Source organism: Nyctereutes procyonoides, unplaced genomic scaffold, assembly GCF_905146905.1.
Source record: "Nyctereutes procyonoides isolate TBG_1078 unplaced genomic scaffold, NYPRO_anot_genome, whole genome shotgun sequence".
Taxonomy (NCBI): Eukaryota; Metazoa; Chordata; class Mammalia; order Carnivora; family Canidae; genus Nyctereutes; species Nyctereutes procyonoides.
Window position 1 is genome coordinate 7,782,617 of NW_026575121.1, and position 17,124 is coordinate 7,799,740.

General features: G+C 42.1%; 1 protein-coding gene across 4 annotated transcripts in view; it reads left to right on the top strand.

The window, feature by feature from the left end:
• Window positions 1-17,124, top strand: part of EPSTI1 (epithelial stromal interaction 1) — a 92,787-nt gene that overhangs the window by 17,340 nt on the left and 58,323 nt on the right. For 3 of the 4 annotated variants that reach the window (XM_055336168.1, XM_055336167.1, XM_055336169.1), the window contains exons 2-5: window positions 1,747-1,805; window positions 4,221-4,304; window positions 7,410-7,483; window positions 8,155-8,238. In XM_055336168.1, the coding sequence (XP_055192143.1) occupies window positions 1,747-1,805; window positions 4,221-4,304; window positions 7,410-7,483; window positions 8,155-8,238 (301 nt within the window). The remainder of the gene's footprint in view (window positions 1-1,746; window positions 1,806-4,220; window positions 4,305-7,409; window positions 7,484-8,154; window positions 8,239-17,124) is intronic. The other variant, XM_055336170.1, reaches the window with a different exon arrangement.

Sequence of the window (17,124 nt, forward strand, 5' to 3'; positions counted from 1 at the left end):
GTAGGGTGAGAAGCTTTATACCTTAAAGTTAGTGGACATTGAGGATTGTGCAGTCATGTCACGGCTGGTACTTAAATCCAGTGCCTTGTGTTTCATCTTTAAGGCTCTGTACAGTGGCTCACCACTGCATCATATTCAAGTGTGCAGCTATTATCCACAGAATTGCAGCTCCCAAGCTCCAATGAAGTGCTGGCAATTGAGGACTGAAAAATCTTTCTTAGGGTGAACAAAGAATATGCAATGGACAAGGGATTAATTTCCAGTAGCAGCCTCCTGATTTTATATTCATAGCGTCGTAGGCATGTGAGGCTACACATGCAACGTCTGCTGATATACATTAGGTAATTGGGCATCTTGCAGCCCCATTTGCATGCAAAGGTGGTTGTACACTTCCCATTTACAAGTCTAAAATTAAAGCCCAGTTTGAAGCAGGCTGAAGCTTGCTGCTAGGAAAATAATGAGATAAGGAAGAAATGACTTCTGTTAATCAGCACTTTGGCCTCTACTGTTCAATCTTTGCTAATTTGTCCTTTGAAATTGTACATTCTGTGTTGAAGAGAAAGAATTCTAAGAGTATCTGGGGTTTTTTTTAAACCCTACATTTATAAGCTGTGTTTATCCATAGTATTTCCTCTAAAACTGTCCCCACACATATGCTGCAGTCTGTTGCACTAGATTTCTGCTCTATGAAGTATTTGTACTCTTGTGGGACCACGTGCATCATCTCAATCCCCCCCACCCCCCATATACAGACTAGCTCTGTGGCATCATTTCATTTTAGTTCAGCCCACATGCATGAAGCAGCTACTTTGTGCCAGGCATTGTGCCAGAGGCTGGGTGTGTATAGATCAGTCAAGTTTCTGTCCTCAAAAGCTCACAATATTTTAACAACTTCCTGGTATCTCAGTGTTGTGTGTATTTTTTTTTTAAGATTTTATTTATTTATGAGAGATACAGAGAGAGAGAGAGGAGAGAGAGAGAGGCAGAGACACAGGCAGAGGGAGAAGCAGGCTCCATGCAGGGAGCCTGATATGGGACTTGATCCCAGGTCTCCAGGGTCAGGCCCTGGGCTGAAGGCGGTGCTAAACCGCTGAGCCACCCGGGCTGCCCAGTGTTGTGTATTTTTGCTGAAATGAAGTCTTCCCAGATCCCCATCCCATGAATTAAAATCCTTCTCTGATTATGTTCTACTTGTGTCCCCAGGAGGATGGGGGACCTAGTAGACCCAGGCCTGGAAGAGTCAAAGTCCCAAAGTCCCAAAGCACAAGACTGTGGTCAGAGGGTTACTCAGATGTGTCATGAAGAGAAGGTGGCTGCATTGCAAATGGCCTGTATTTCCAGTTTGTGGGAACAAGAATGCACAAGTGTTTTCTGTACCCCCAATGTGGGTCATCACGGCAGAGAATGCCCATCTAGAGCCCTTTCCAAGGGAGTTGCCCATGAGTGCCGCCTGGAGGAACAACGGATCCCTACAAAGACAGTTTACCAAGAGCCAAAAGGAAGTAGTCACTTGTCAGCGTTCACCAACTGCTTTATATTTTCACGTTTGGCCCTGTGCGTTTGTTTTATCTTGGCAACTAGATTGGAAGCTCCTAGAGTACAGAGCTGGGTCTTAAGAAGAAGGTTCTCTTACATGATACCTGTTTGTGGGTGATGAGCATAAGTATATGAGCAGAAAGACTGTCTGGAGGTTTGTATGCATGAGTAGTTCCTCATGGTAATCAGTTTTTCTCATCTTCATTCTAGCCCAGGCGCATATACCATGATAGCACCCAATGAAAACCGAAGAAGTCAGATACAAAGGAGTACGTATTTGTATCCATTCAACATTCAGAACGCTCCTCCTCTTCTTATAGAGGAGGATCGGTTTACTTAAGTTGTAGTATTTTTATTTTCTCGTTTGTATAGACTCACCAGATCTTACACCAAATTTTTTTCTTTTTTTAACTTCAGCTGCTTTAATTATACCTTCTGAAATTATTCTATTGTTAATGCTTCTAAATTTGTTGCTCTATGTTAATAGCAGAAACTCATGTAATGTGGTTGTAAATCTCAGATTTCCATTGGCCTCAAACAATTTCACCATCTATTGCCAGTAAATCTATCTAGTTCCCAGGGAATTGGGCTGGCCGCGGATACTTTTACAGAGCTATGAACACCTGTGGGGCAGATGAATTATATATGAAATATATTATGACATAATTTGTCTTTCTTTCTTTTTTTTTTTTTTTAAAGATTTTATTGGGATCCCTGGGTGGCTCAATGGTTGAACATCTGCCTTCAGCCCAGGGCATGCTCCTGGAGCCCCAGGATCGAGTCCCATGACGGGCTCCCTGCATGGAGCCTGCTTCTCTGTCTGCCTGTGTCTCTCCCCGCCCCTTTCTCTGTCTCATGAATAAATAAAATCTTAAAAAAAAAAGATTTTATTTACTTGAGAGAGAGAGAGCAAGAGTGAATGCGAGAGAGAGAGAGAGAGAGAGAGAGAGAGAGAGAACATGCAGGAGGGAGGGAAGAGGGAGAAGGAGAAGCAGACTCCCCGCTGAACAGGGAGCCAGACACAGGACTGGATCCCAAGACCCTGGGATCATGACCTGAGCTGAAGGCAGATGCCCAACTGACTGAGCCACCACCCAGGAGCCCAATTGCCCCTTTCTTGATCTGTCCTGTCCCATCCCTTCTTAATAGAATCCTTCTTTAGCCTCTGTGTTCCCATACGTGTGTAAGTATCAGAGTCTACCCTCAGCTATTTTTATTTGTGTACTTGGCTTGTGTGCATTACCATTACTATCTCTTGGCTTGTGGCAGGGACACCTTACTTATTTTTGTGCTCCTTGTACCTAGTGGGTATGTAACATTTTTGCCTGAAGGTGTACAGTAAAATAAATGCTGTCATTTAAAGTTAAAGCATTATACCTTAGAGGTGGATGGAGAACTAAAGTTCAACTAGTTCACAAAGAAGTTATGAGGCTTGTTCAAGTCAAGCTCTGGGCTAGCCCTGATGTTCTGTGCTCTCCTTTATGAGATCTTGGTAGGAAATGTAATACTGTGGCTAAGAATGGACATACAGGCACAACAGGCCTCTACATTAGAGACTCTGGTCTCCACCACACAGGTGGCACCCTGGGTGGTACACCTGCATCAGAACACCTGCAGGATACAACAGTCCCAACTATGCAGAGCGATTGTGGGTGCTACCGGTGGGCGACCACCCGAATCCTAAAGGTTCTGGCATTTTACAAGCTTTTGATTTCAATACTTTCCAGGAATTTAAGCCTTGGTGTGGTCTGGAATTTTGGGATGTTTCAGTTTTTTTTCTTTTTTCCGCTGATAATTAAAAACTACCATATAGGGACCTTTGAAACAATCAGGTCTGGGGAGATTTCCGACGTGCCTTGGGAAAGACAGGATCAGGATCTCTGGAGCCCCCTGCTGTCACACAGGGTGCATATTTGGGGAAATAGCAACGCTCCAGCACGAGGAGGCCTTTGGCCTGGTGGTATCCAGCGCCAGGAACCCAAAAGCCCTCACTCCTCCCAGCTGCAGTAAGCTTGGGGGACATTTAAAGTACAGTTACTATGGGCATCAGAATTCTCTGGGGAGGGCAGCCTGGGTGGCTCAGCGGTATAGCACCACCTTCAGCCCAGGGCCTGATCCTGGAGACCCCGGATCGAGTCCCACGTTGGGCTCCCTGCATGGAGCCTGCTTCTCCCTCTGCCTGTGTCTCTGTCTCTCTCTCTCTCTGTCTCTCATGAATAAATAAATAAAGTCTTAAAAAAAAAAAGAATTCTCTGGGGATATGTTTACTGTGTGTGAAGAGTTCTTATCGACATATGGATAGTCTCATTTTGCACACATCGTCTATAGGGAATTAAAAAAATGAATTTGATATAGGATTTTAAAAATGACAGAATGAGAGAAAAAATACTAAACTCCCTTATTTTAGTAGTTCAGGTTTTTTTTTTTTTTTTATCAAATTTGAACCTTCAGTTCATACTCTTGGAGAGAAAGTGCTCAGGGGTGGGTGCAGGGTGACTCCAGGGGGTGGGGCGGGGCGGGGGGTAGGGTAGGGTGGGGTTGGGGGGTGGGGGTTTCTTCCTTTCCTGGATATTCTGTCCACCGATGCTTGCATACAGTTAATCGCCCTCTGACGTTTGTTCCTTTCAAGGGACCTGTTTCCTTTTTACATTCTAATAATTGATGACATTTCTCACTTGGCTTAGTTGCTGAGCAAGAGCTGAAGAATCTTGAGAAGTGGAAGGAGCAACATAGAGCGAAGCCTGTTAACCTGGTGCCAAGGCGGTTAGGTAAGCCAGCAAACCAGGTGCCTGAATCAGGAGGATGGGGCCACCCAGGGATCCTCTTAGCACCTTGCCTACACCTGTCTTTGGACACAGGTTACAGGTTTTTGGGTCACTGTGCTGCTTGGAATGGAATGCATATAAAATGGAAACTCTTACATGTGTAGGGATGTTGTTGTTTCTGATTTTCTGCAAGAAGCAAATGTATGATGCCACAGTTGTGTGGGAATAAAGTGATGGCTTAATTGCTGAATAATTTAGATCCTCTTAGATGATGAACTCTGAAGAAAGCTTACCTGGGGTGCTGCATATGCCTTGTCTGTAGCACTAGTCAGGATGGGAGTAAAAGCTAGCACGAGCATATTAATTCTGCCAGGATTAATGCTAATGGGAAAATAAATGAATGGAGATTCAATTCTAAAACTAAGAATGAGAATGAGCTGGGGACCTGGTGGTGGGTATAAAGAGAACACCACCTGTGTTTTCATTCTACAGACAGAGAGACCTTTGGGCCTCTGGAGTGCACGCCAGCGTGATGAATTGTGCGGACTGCCCTTGCCTGGCGTTTGAATCATTCAACAGGGATGCCACCTAATGGGAATCATTCACGTCCTTTCTTTTCTCTTCCAGCAGCATCTGAGAACTGAAAGGGCTGGTGAAAATAAAATAACCTAATCTGGAAATCATTTGATGGGTGAAAGTGATGGTATTATCACCATCATTCCACTGTATTTCGGGGAAAGCGGTTAACCTCAAGTGTCACCTTTATGCTGAATAAGCCACATTTGAGGGGCAGAACCAAGGAACAGCTTTGTCCTTCCTAATGCCCCCCACCCCCCCACTGGCTCTGTGGGACTGGTTTTTCCCCATGCTCTTTGAATGAAATTAGATCTTTTTGGTCTTTCTCAAATAAAAGTTGTCCAGCTAATTCTAGGCGTTAAATAGTATCATTTAGTCATTAGTGTTCAGTCTTAGGTACTAGTCAAAACTCTGTTACTGATGGAGATTCAGGCTCTCTCTCTGCTCCAGGCCAGGCCTACTCTGAGTAGAAAGCTAGCAAAGGAAATGGGACATGGCTGAATTTTTCTCTATTGACTGCTCTGTTCCCAAATTCTGACCCCTCCTGGGTAGAAGAGAGGAGAGATAAGAGAGGTAGGATCTGTACTGCACAGATCCTGGTTTCTGAAAGTCCCTGCTGTGCATTCTCACTCCTGGAGTTCTTCAGAGCCCCCTTGCCTGCCATCCATCTCTCTCCTGGATTTCTCCCATAGACACAACATATACTTTCTTGCTGGCGTACGTGGCTTCACCGCTGGCTCTTAAGCCGGTAGACCATCTTTGTAGGGTGGCCCACATGGGCAAGCCCCTGTAAGATGGCTTTACGTTGCCATTCTCTTTCATGCATCCCAGATGGGGAGCACAGGAAACACTTGTGTATCCTTTCTTCCCCCATACTCTGGGAGTACAGACCATTTGCCATGCAGCCACCTCTTCTTGATGACCTGGGTAGCCATCTAACAGCAGCCAGCATCCCTGACTTCTCTAGGAATAGGTATACTAGATGCTTCAGTCATTGGAGATGCAGATCGAGTTCTCCAAGTGATTTTCATGATCTCTTGCCTATTTTGACATAATATCCCTTCTTCCCCAAATATACACACAGACAAAATGGAATTCACAAAGACCTCTTTCCTCTGGTCACAGGTCTTTCCTGTGACCTATCCAGCCTCTTTTATGAGCTGAAGGCAGTTGCTAGTTAAGGTTCCCCTAACTGTTTTTCAGTTACCCCTTTGCAGATCCTGCTGAGGGAGCCAGGCCCCTCACTTTAGAATCTGGAGCAGTTGGTGCCTAGTATCTCAGGGCCTTAGCCAATGTGAGCAGGAGTCTCATTGCAGTTTTCTGTTAATAATATACCTAAAATGGTCAAGGTTATAAGTATGGGAAGAGGCTGGGGGTAAAGAGAAAAATTTAGACTGTGTTAAACCTTGAGAGAAGTTTTGAACAAAATCTTCAAATTCTTAGGAATCTGACTTAATTTATTTCTATTAATTTTCACTTCCTGCCCTATTCTTCTACCCCTTAGAATATTGGAATAGTCCTGGGAGATGCTGACAGTGGCTGTAACATTAGATAAAAGCTCCAATAGTCCTCACTGTTTCTTTCCCATTTCCCAATCCCCCACAACAGAGACTGAAGGGCTAAAACAAAATAGGCCTTATACATCTTTTGGGACTCAGAAGAAATGTCTCTATGGTGTTTTTATCAGTTCAATTACAAAAACTACAGTGAATGCAAATTGTTCTAATGCTGCTTCTGTGTGAATGAATCTTTCAGAGAACTGACACTTTTAGTGACCAAAGCACCGGAGAATTATTTCAAAGGGATCTTTATAATGCACAAACCCAGCTTGCATAAACACCGAGAAATCCCTAAACAGCAATTCTTAGATGATTGTCAAGCTGCAAGGATTTCTGTCCCCAAATTATTTGAGGTTTAAGAGAGGCAGATAATCTAACATCCATATTTTTCAATTGAATACCTAAGAAAGAATAATAAATAGTATGGATTGACAATCAATTGCTAACTAAAATATTCCCATTGTAGTTTTAAAAACTAGGTTATAAAGACTATATATTTGTCAGGCCAAGAGCCCTGAGGATTTCCTGCACTTTGCTACTAGCATGTGGGGCAGTAGGGTCAGAAGAAGAAAAACAGCATCACTAATCATCATCCTTAGTAGGTTAAGGAGTGGTTATACTGAAGCAGGGGGGATGTTCTAGAATTTCTAAGACAGGCACTATTTCTTATTATTTAGCATGGACCTTTAGGTGTAATCTCAGTCTAAGTGAAAACCTGAATACCTACATGACTTAGTAGGATTGTCCTTTTCTTTCAGGAAATGGCACCATGTTCTGTCCAGCTTTGTTTCTCTTTTAAGAAATTACCATTCTCTAATGTCTTAGTAAGAAAACTGGTTGTATCCTTATTTCCAGAGATAGGAAAATGTTAAAGAAATTCACAGTGTAGACTTATCATGTATTAATTAGTCTTTGATGGCTGACATTTCAGCTTAATATTCATGTTTCACCTTTGTGACTTTTTTTTCTGTAGGTGGAAGCCAATCAGAGGCTGAAGTCAGGCAGAAACAACAACTCCAACTGATGCAATCTAAATACCAGCGAAAGGTCAGAATCCATCTCTTTTAATTTTGGCAAGGAATTTGAGTACCAGCACTTTCAATAGCCACGGAATAATACAGTAACTTTACCAAAAGCATAAAACCTTTAAACTGATTGCAAAAGGAAACTCTCAAAATCAAAGAAAGAAGTGAGAAGCGAAGAGACAAAAATCTAGAATTCTTATCCATGCCGTGTATCAGTCAGCAGGACCCTTGATGAAGGGATTTATTATTATTATTTTTTTATAGCTCAACTCTCTACCATGTTTTAAATGTTTTGTTCCAAGAACATGAGTCTATTTACCCAATATCAGTCATGAAGGTAGTACAAAAAGATTTAAGGTGTCAGTGACTTTTTTTTAAAAAAAACAAAACAATGAATTTATGAGTTTTATAGTAAGGAAATGTTATCTTCTCTTTCTCCTCCCCAACCCGGATGGGAGGTGGGAAGACAGAGAGACCAAGGAAGAAACACAAGAGATTAATTTCATGGGTAGGAGATGCAGTCTGACCATTCTCTATGATCTAAGTAGCTGGAAGCACCAACCTATAATCATGGTGAGGTATAGCACAAACAATACTGTAATTTGCCTTTCATCATAATTTTGTGTTCCAGAGGTTCAGACTGAAAAATAGTAACTGTTTTTTTTTGTCCCCTGTAATTTCAATACAATTTAGCTAAAAAGAGAAGAATCTGTGAGAATCAAGAAGGAAGCAGAAGAAGCCCAAATCCAAAAGATGAAGGCAATTCAGAGAGAGAAGGTAAGACAGTGGAAAGGATGATGAGCTACCATGTGCAGAAGGCTTACTGCATGCCAGGTCCTCTTCCCCACTCTGTCCAAATACAAATTCATTTAATTCTCAAAATAACCTTACGAGTATATATTATTCTTTTTTTAAAAAATATTTTATTTATTTATTCATGAGAAACACACACACACACAGAGGCAGAGACACAGGCAGAGGGAGAAGCAGGCTCCATGCAGGGAGCCCAATGTGGGACTGGATCCTGGGACTCAAGGGTCACGCCCTGGGCCAAAGGCAGATGCTCAACCACTGAGCCACCCAGGCATCCCAGTATATATTATTCTTATTACCTAAATTGATAAGTTAGGAAACTGGCAGAGAGGATACATAACTTGCCCAAGGGCTCATGGCCAGTAAATAGAAGAAGTGGGATTCAAATCCGGGCAGACTGGCATCAGAGCTAGAGTTCTTAGTGACCACGCTGTTTTACCTCCCAGGCAAGCGATCCATGTAGGGGCTTTGTATTGGGCCAGAAGCGAAAGCAGTTAGTAATAAGAGCAGTCAGTGAGCTGTCATGTTTATATCCAAATATTGAATTTTTTGGGGTGAGAGATAAGTGAACATATACCTCTCGTTGATAAAAGAAATAGTGTGCATTTGCATTTTAGTGTTACTGGTATTATCTATTCTAAACCTCGAAGTGAAGATGATGTTTTTGGTTTTGATACTCTTTCTGGGGCTTGGTGAAAAGAAATCTCTTAAAATTTTTGCTTTTCTGCTGCAGAAGAAGGAAGAATGTAGAATTGTTCTATCCCCATCTCTTCTTTCTCCTCACATTCCCCATAAAGTCCTAAGCTGTGGTAGTTTTTAAGTATTAGAGGCGTGGGAGGGATCCCTGGGTAGCGCAGCGGTTTAGCACCTGCCTTTGGCCCAGGGCGCGATCCTGGAGACCCGGGATCGAATCCCACGTCGGGCTCCCGGTGCATGGAGCCTGCTTCTCCCTCTGCCTGTGTCTCTGCCTCTCTCTCTCTCTCTCTCTCTCTCTCTGTGACTATCATAAATAAATAAAATAAAAATTAAAAAAAATATATCTTAGAGGCATGGGAATGTTGGCTTATGATACCACCAAGCATGGCACCTGCTGCAAGTATAAGTCATGGAAACACAGTTCCTGTTCTTGCTGTCTGCCTACCTGTCTGTCTGCCTATCTCTTTCTCTCTCCTTCCTTCTCTTTCTTTTTTTCTTTTAAAGATGGAGTGTTGGTCAAAATTTAAACCTGTTACCAAGCAATAGATATTTTTACAAGGTTAATGAAGCCAAAAGGTGATGGCTTATAAAACATATGAGAGTATATGAGTCCTTCGTACTGTCCACCTGGTTGGTGAGCAGACTGTTTTCCGTTTCTGTTTTTAACCTTTAAAATATTTTTTTGGTCTTTCTACTTCTCTACTCCCCATTCTTTTCATCCAGCTCCCTCCTCTCATTTTTTGTTTTCAAAGGGAAGTTCACATTTTGGTCTTGTGATTGTAGAGGGAGGTGTCCCCTTTACATAGTGTGTCTGCATTTCAGGTGGAACCAAGAAAATCATCCAGTCATCACTAGGAATTGAGTTAAGAGGCTTGCAGATCCTGAAGAATTATTGTGTTGTAACTTTTTCTTCTAAAAGTCATGAATTAGTGGTCATTTAATGCCCATAATTGGCTGGCTTGTGGGTTATTTATAGCTCATTTATTCCCAGGGCAGATAGTGTACACTATTCAGAAATGTTAGTGACTGAAGTGGCTTTCACATTGAGGAAAAGCATCGTTTTCCTCTTTCCAAGTTGTACCATAACACTAGAAGGATCACAATCATTAACTATAGAAATCTTAATTGGGTTGGCTTTTCTAATGTGATAAGTATAATGATTATTGGTATCATTTTGTCCAAAAGTAAAAGATGGGGAGAGAAAGTTGATATGTTGATGCTTCCCACTCCAAATGTGTTCCTTGAACCAGCAACATTGGCATCACTTGTTAGAAATGCAGAATCTTGAGACCCCATCCAACACCTTTTGAACCAGAGCCTGCATTTTAATAAGCTCCCCAGTTGATTCTTGTGCATATAAAAGTTGAGGAACATTCACAGAAACTACCTAACACGATCAGAAGCAAGTTACACTGGTCCTTCCACAGACTTGGTTTCTCCGGTTAATTGCCCTGTGCTGCCACCAGGACCTAGCTCTTCCTATTCTACATAAATCTGTGGCTTTTCATACTAAATGTGAGCCTGTTTAGTAGCTTCTGTCAGATAAAAGAAAAATGGACATTAGCCATCTAGAAATGGCATACTTCACATTGCCAGTGTGGAAATGGCCAAGGGAAGCAATAATGGGCCGTGCTTATGGAGCACTTATTCTTTAAAATGCACGGCCAACACAATATGGATATCACACTGCAAAATGACACCCTCCTCCTCAGGCAAATGGCTACTGTCCAGGAATTCTGAGTCAAGGAGAAACCAAGCAGCCTGTTGCCACCCAAGAGTCCCTAGCTTAGCCTCTGATCGTAACCCCCCTTGCCCTTCACTTTTCCCTTCCCCAGGAGAGGTCCCTATGGATCACTGGGTCTCTAGTTGGTTACCACCTGTGTGTGAGTGAGGGGAGAGTAAACTGTATTCCCTGCCAACACTTGTGAGTGTTCTTTGATTTTTAAGAAGCGCAAGGGTGTGAAAGGCAGCCAGCATGTGGTCATGTCAATGGGTTCAGGAAGAGTTAGTCCTATAGGTGAAGGGGAAGTTTGGAAAGGGCACTTACTTGGATACTCCAGTCTAACTTTTATTTCCTGTACTAGAACATGTTGATGTTCTGTATTCTTCCCCTGGTGTACTAGAGCCTCCTGAACTTCTCTTGGTAACTTGAACCCGACCATGCAGGAGTATCTTCACCACAGAGACCAGTAAATGCTACAAATCAACCTTCCTCTCTTCCTCTTTGCTGGGGCTGGTTGCTCAGTTTATCAGCACACCGCTGCTTTAGCCCAGGGCGGAAGAGGGCCTCCCTCACTTTCTCCCACCACACACATCAAAGCAAATGGTGGGTATTCGTCCTTTCTAATGGCTGAGCAATATTCCCTTGTATATATAGAGCACATCTTCTTTATCCATTCATCTTTCAATGGACACCGAGGCTCCTTCCACAGTTTGGCTGTTATGGACATTGTTGCTATAAACATTGCCCCTCCACGTTCAAATCCCTAGAACCTAGGAATGTGTTGTATTATATGGCAAAGGGGGGGGTATTACATTTGCAGGTGGAATTAAGGCTGCTAATCAATTGACCCTCAAATGGAGAACTCTACACTATCCAAGTGGCAGTGTAATCAAATTGGGAGAGGGAGGCAGGAGATTGAGAACTGAGGAGACGATAGCAGGAGAAAGATGTGGCCTGCCTCTGCTGCTTTAAGATGGAGGAGGGGGCCATCAGCCAAGGAATGTAGGCAGCCCCTAGAGGCTAGAAAAAGCAAGGAAAAAGATTCTCCCCTGCAGCCTTCAGAAGAAAAGCAGTCCTGCTGACACCTTGATTTTTAACCCAGTGAGGCCATCTTGGACGATCTTGAACTTCTGACCTCTAGAGCTCTAAGATTTTTTTGAGTAAACTTCCATTGTTTGGGGATCCCTGGGTGGCGCAGCGGTTTAGCGCCTGCCTTTGGCCCAGGGCGCGATCCTGGAGACCCGGGATCGAATCCCACATCGGGCTCCCCGTGCATGGAGCCTGCTTCTCCCTCTGCCTATGCCTATGTCTCTGCCTCTCTCTCTCTCTCTCTCTCTCTCTCTCTGTGTGACTATCATAAATAAATAAATAATTAAAAAAAAAAACTTTCATTGTTTGGAGCCACAAAGTTTTGGCAGTTTGTTACAGCAACAATGGGAAACTAATGCAACTCATGTGGTTTTATGATAATGGATTAAATTCTCTTTCTGGAAATCTATAAAACAGAGAAAACATCTCTAAAATATGAGAACATCAGAGTGAAAGAAAGTTGTTAAACAAAGGCAGCATACTAGGTACAAGTACCTTCTTTGTCACTGGGTCTTTCAATTTAAGTAGACAGGTTTTCATAAATCCTCATAAGCAAGACTTTTGCCTGAATTTTGTGCCATGAGAATCAACCTCATGGATTTTTCCTCAAAATCACATTGGTGAATGAGGTAATAATTTGATTTTTCCCCCCACAGGCTTTCATAATACCCACAGACTTAAAACATGAAAATCTTCCAATTCCATGTTAAAGATCCTTCCTACCTCCTGGAATCCTTGTATTATTCTGCCTTTGATCTTCTTGTGCTTGAAATAATATTATACATGTGGTTTATAGTTCATAAATACTTTCATTTAATATTCAGAACCTCTTGGGGTCTCATAACCTAAAAATGGGCAGGAAACAGCCAGAGATCTGGGTGGCATCTGATGACTTTCCTTGTAATTTCTAGTAAACTATGAAGTCATAAAGCTGATAGTTATTTGGAGCACTGGAGGTCACTGTGTTTAAAACAGACACCGAGAAGCATTGTTAGTTATTTTTAATGCTATAAAGTGAAGTAGGAACTAACCAGTAGAAAATAAGGTATGTGTGTTAGATGCCGAGATGTGTTAGATGCATACGTACACATGTTTTTTAAGGAATCATATATGTTACTTATTTCTAGGAAGCAAGAAGTAGCAAGGGCTAAGTTTAAGACATTACAGGGTAAAATGTTAAGGTACTTACTTCAATATTTTTATAAAGTAGCAAAAATGTCCATTTCTGAAAAATTTCAAGGAACACCAGTGTTTCCCCAGAAATATGGTGCCCACATTACACATTTCTTTGTGGATGAACTGGTGTAAGCAGTTAGCCTCTATTGTTGAAATCCAGTAGGATCCCTTAATTAATCCCACAGTGCTGGGATGTATGTCTTTGAAAAGAGATAGTACTAAAAAAGTAAGCTATTAGCTTCTCTATGCCTTACTTTCTTTATCTGTAAAATGGGCATAATATTAATATAATGGAATGAAGGCTTAAAGGATACAATATGTGCAGAGCCCTTAATACAATGCCTAGCGTGCAGCAATCACTGACTGGGGTGCCCTAACCTAATTAATTATAGATGCAGAGAAGTGCTTTAAGACTATCTCATTTGACTTTGTTGTATCAAGCTGTTGCGTGGAAGGCAAATAATTATTTTACACATGAATTGCTTCAATTATTCCATTTTTACTAAACCCACATGAACGAGGTTGCTGGAGAAAGCAAACACATGTTTTTGTGGGTTTTCTTTTTTTGCTCCACCAGATCTGTGGGCTTCCCTCTCAGCTGGGTCTCTAACAATGCACTTCACTTTGCAGTCCTGGCCCATCTCTAATTACCAAGATCTTCCTCCCCTCGCATCCTTCTTATCCTCCTCTTTTGTTTTCAGCTCATCATCTCCTCCTTACCTTCTGGAAAATGAAGTCCATCAGGCCATAAGGACCCTTATTTTTCTGTTTCTGCACTCTTCCTCTGCTGTTTCTATCCCTACCCCATCTCTGGATGAATAAGAAAGTGCTTTTCTTCGTTGCTATGATGGATTCTTCTACCTGTGTTTATGGTCTTATCTTTCTTCCCATCTCTTTGGGAACCTTGCTGCTCCATCAGTTAAGCCCCCCTTTTTCTTGTCACTTTCCTGTCCCCCACCCCCTGTCTCTTGGGCTATCATCCGACTCAAATCTCTTATCTTAAAAACAATGTGTCTCTCTCTGTTCTGGTTTGCTTTCAACTCCCCTCTACCGAGCAAGCATCATGGCTCAACGGCTTGAAGGCCTCTCTACCATATTTGATTCCCAAATGCCAGTCTGTGGCCCAACTTCTAGCAATCACCTGAACTGAAGAATCTCTTGTTTTAAAAAGTGTCCCTTGGGTGATGCTGAGTGCAGCTGGCTTAGGAACCTGCCTTTGAGTTCTCACCTCTACTTGTTCCTTTGGTGGGCAGAGTTTGACTTCTGTCTCTAGTGCTCCAGTGGTACTGATCTGGCTAAGAGCATCAAAGACATTCTTAATTGAAAAAAAAAAAAAAAACAACAAAAAACCCAAAAACCTAACAGAGACTCTTTAATTCCTAACTCATTTAAACTCTTTGTTATATTGTAACTTTTAAGTACTCTGTCCTTCAAATCCCACCCCTCTGGATTTCTTGATCCTTCCCCCAACACACACATGTTTTTTTACTATTGATGTTCTATCCAGGTCCCACCTGTTGGTCTTCTCTCATCCCTGTACCTATGCCACCATAGTCTTAGGTGAAAGTCCTCATATTTCATTAAGCATTTAAGTGTTAGTTATTGCTTGTGCTGATGATTTCTGAAATCTGTATCTCTAGCCCACATTCCTGAATCCTAGACGGGTGTGTTCCTCTGTATCTTGATACTTCTCTCCAGATGTGCCTCAAGTAGATCTCAAGTGCAGTAGGTTCGAAACTAAACTTTTGTTCATTCTATTACTCTTAATGTCCAGCCTCCTGTTATATCCCCCCATTGCCTTACTCATCCTCTGTTGAAATAGTCTCCCTCCTATTATTTGATTTCCCCCCTCTCCTATTATTTCTGTTCCCTGCATTTTTTCTAGAGTTTGCCCATCCTTCTCTGTTCCTGTTACCTGAATTTGGGGCTCATAATATATGGCCTGGGTTACTGTGAGAACCACTCCATTGGTTTTTATATCTGTGGTCCTTCGTGCAGCTTATTCTCCACTTTGCTTTCAGAGTGGGCTGCTTACTGTCCTGCTTAAAATAACATGGTGGCTCAGCATTGCCTTTAATGAAGTCCAAACTCCTCTACTTGGCATATAAATTCCTTTATAACTATCCTTTCTCATTTTTTTCAACCTTATTTTCTCCTATGTTTCTACAAAGGCCTTTCAATTTATCCATGAACTTCTTGGGGCTCCTTAAACTGGCTTATACTCTCATGCCTTCATTTACTGAGGGTATTTTAAGGTATAAGAATGTCCCTTTTCCTATCCGGGGCCCCAACTAGCCCATCATTGCCTTAGGGCAAATTAGAGGCAGATTCTTCATCCAGGAGGTCAGTTCTGTGGGTGCACAGGTGGGGGACTGGTAGTACTTTTCTGAGACGTAGAAAAAGACAGGTGTGCCGAAGCATCCTGTGCTGGGATATAGGGCGTGGAGAGCTGAATGCCAGCCCTCTTTAGCCTCCCCAACCCCTTTGCAGGCCTCCCCTGGGTAGTGAGCAACCTGTATAATGGAGTGAAGTGGCTCTGCTCCCATCATCTCCTCCTGGAAAACTTGCTGAGATTGATCTCTGTCTAGAATTTCTACTTCTCGTTAGACTGTGGTTCTTATCCTTTGAATTGGTCCATCAGCCCCTTAGTGAATCTGAAGAGAGCTATGGATGAACCCGCTCTCCCTAAAAATGGGCATATTTATGACATAGAGTTCACTCATGAATCTGAGGTTAGAAACCACATTCTGAATGTTACTTAGTATGGCTCCTGGGCCCAGGACCCTATCTGCCACTTGGAAGACACTAAATTAATGTTTGTGGAAATGTTGAAAGCATTTCCCAACTACCTACTTCTTGCTTTTTCTCCGTTCATATTATTTGCAAACCTCTATCCCCCAACATGTTTTATGTACTGCCATCACTGGGTTCTTGTTTGTGTTCCCAGCGAGCCTCTGAAATTTTCCAGAGGAGGCACTGCTCTGTTCATATCTATATTCTCAGCATCTAACATAGTACCAAGTATATAAGGCATTTGATAAACGTCTGAGCAAATGAGATTCAGTAATATTAAATGATTTGCATAAGGTTACTTAGTGATAGTGGATCTGGAGCAGGATACATCATTTTTTCTTTTAGACCCCATGTTCTTAGACATTTTATTTAATTAATCAATTATTAGTTAACTTGAGAGAATTTGAGAGAGCATGCATGTGAGTGGGGTGGGGAAGGGCAGAGGGAGAGGGAGAGAGGGAATCATAAGCAGACCCCACGTCCAGCAAGGAGCCCCACACGGGGCTCAATCCCATGACCCTGAAATCATGACCTGAGCTAAAACTAAGAGTTGAATACTTAACTCACTGAGCCATCCAAGTGCCCCTAGACATTTTACATTTTGCATTTGCATATATATGTGTAAGTATAGTTGGATGACTCCTTAACTCTCTGTTAAAAGGAAAGAAATAAATAGTATAACTAAATTTAAGTATTTGGATTAGTATAATTAAACAGCTCCCAGGGCAGCCCAGGTGGCTCAGCGGTTTAGCACCGCCTTCAGCCCAGGGCGTGATCCTGGAGACCTGGGATTGAGTCCCGTGTCGGGTCCCCTGCATGGAGCCTGCTTCTCCCTCTGCCTGTGTCTCTGCCTCTCTCTCTCTCTCTCTCTCTCTCTCTCTCTCTCTCTGTCTCTCATGAATAAATAAATAAAATCTTAAAAAAAAATAAACAGCTCCTACATTGATAAATATTGAAAATAATTTCTCAGATACTCTGGTATTTTGCCAAATACTTCTCCATCAACTTCTGAGGGATAAACAGACCATTGTTGGACAGAATTTAGCTACCGAATAACTGTTTCCATGAGTTAAATTCAATGATAATTAGTGAAGAGATTAAAACCAGCCCATGCTTGTGTGGTTTTCTCACTATTTTTCAAAGTAGCATTCCTAAAAGTGGTTTAATGAATCCCTACTTCTTGCTTGCTGTCTTTTACTGCCCTTCGCTTTTTTCCAGAGATGTAGGGGCTTATCACAATTGATCTTTTGGTCTCCTGAATCAGGATTTTTTTTTTTCTAGGTTGAGAGCTTGTTGATTTGGTTTCATAATTCTCTGTTTGTTGGCTTTCCAGAACTTGTTTCATTAGTAACCCAATTGCTTTGTATTATAAT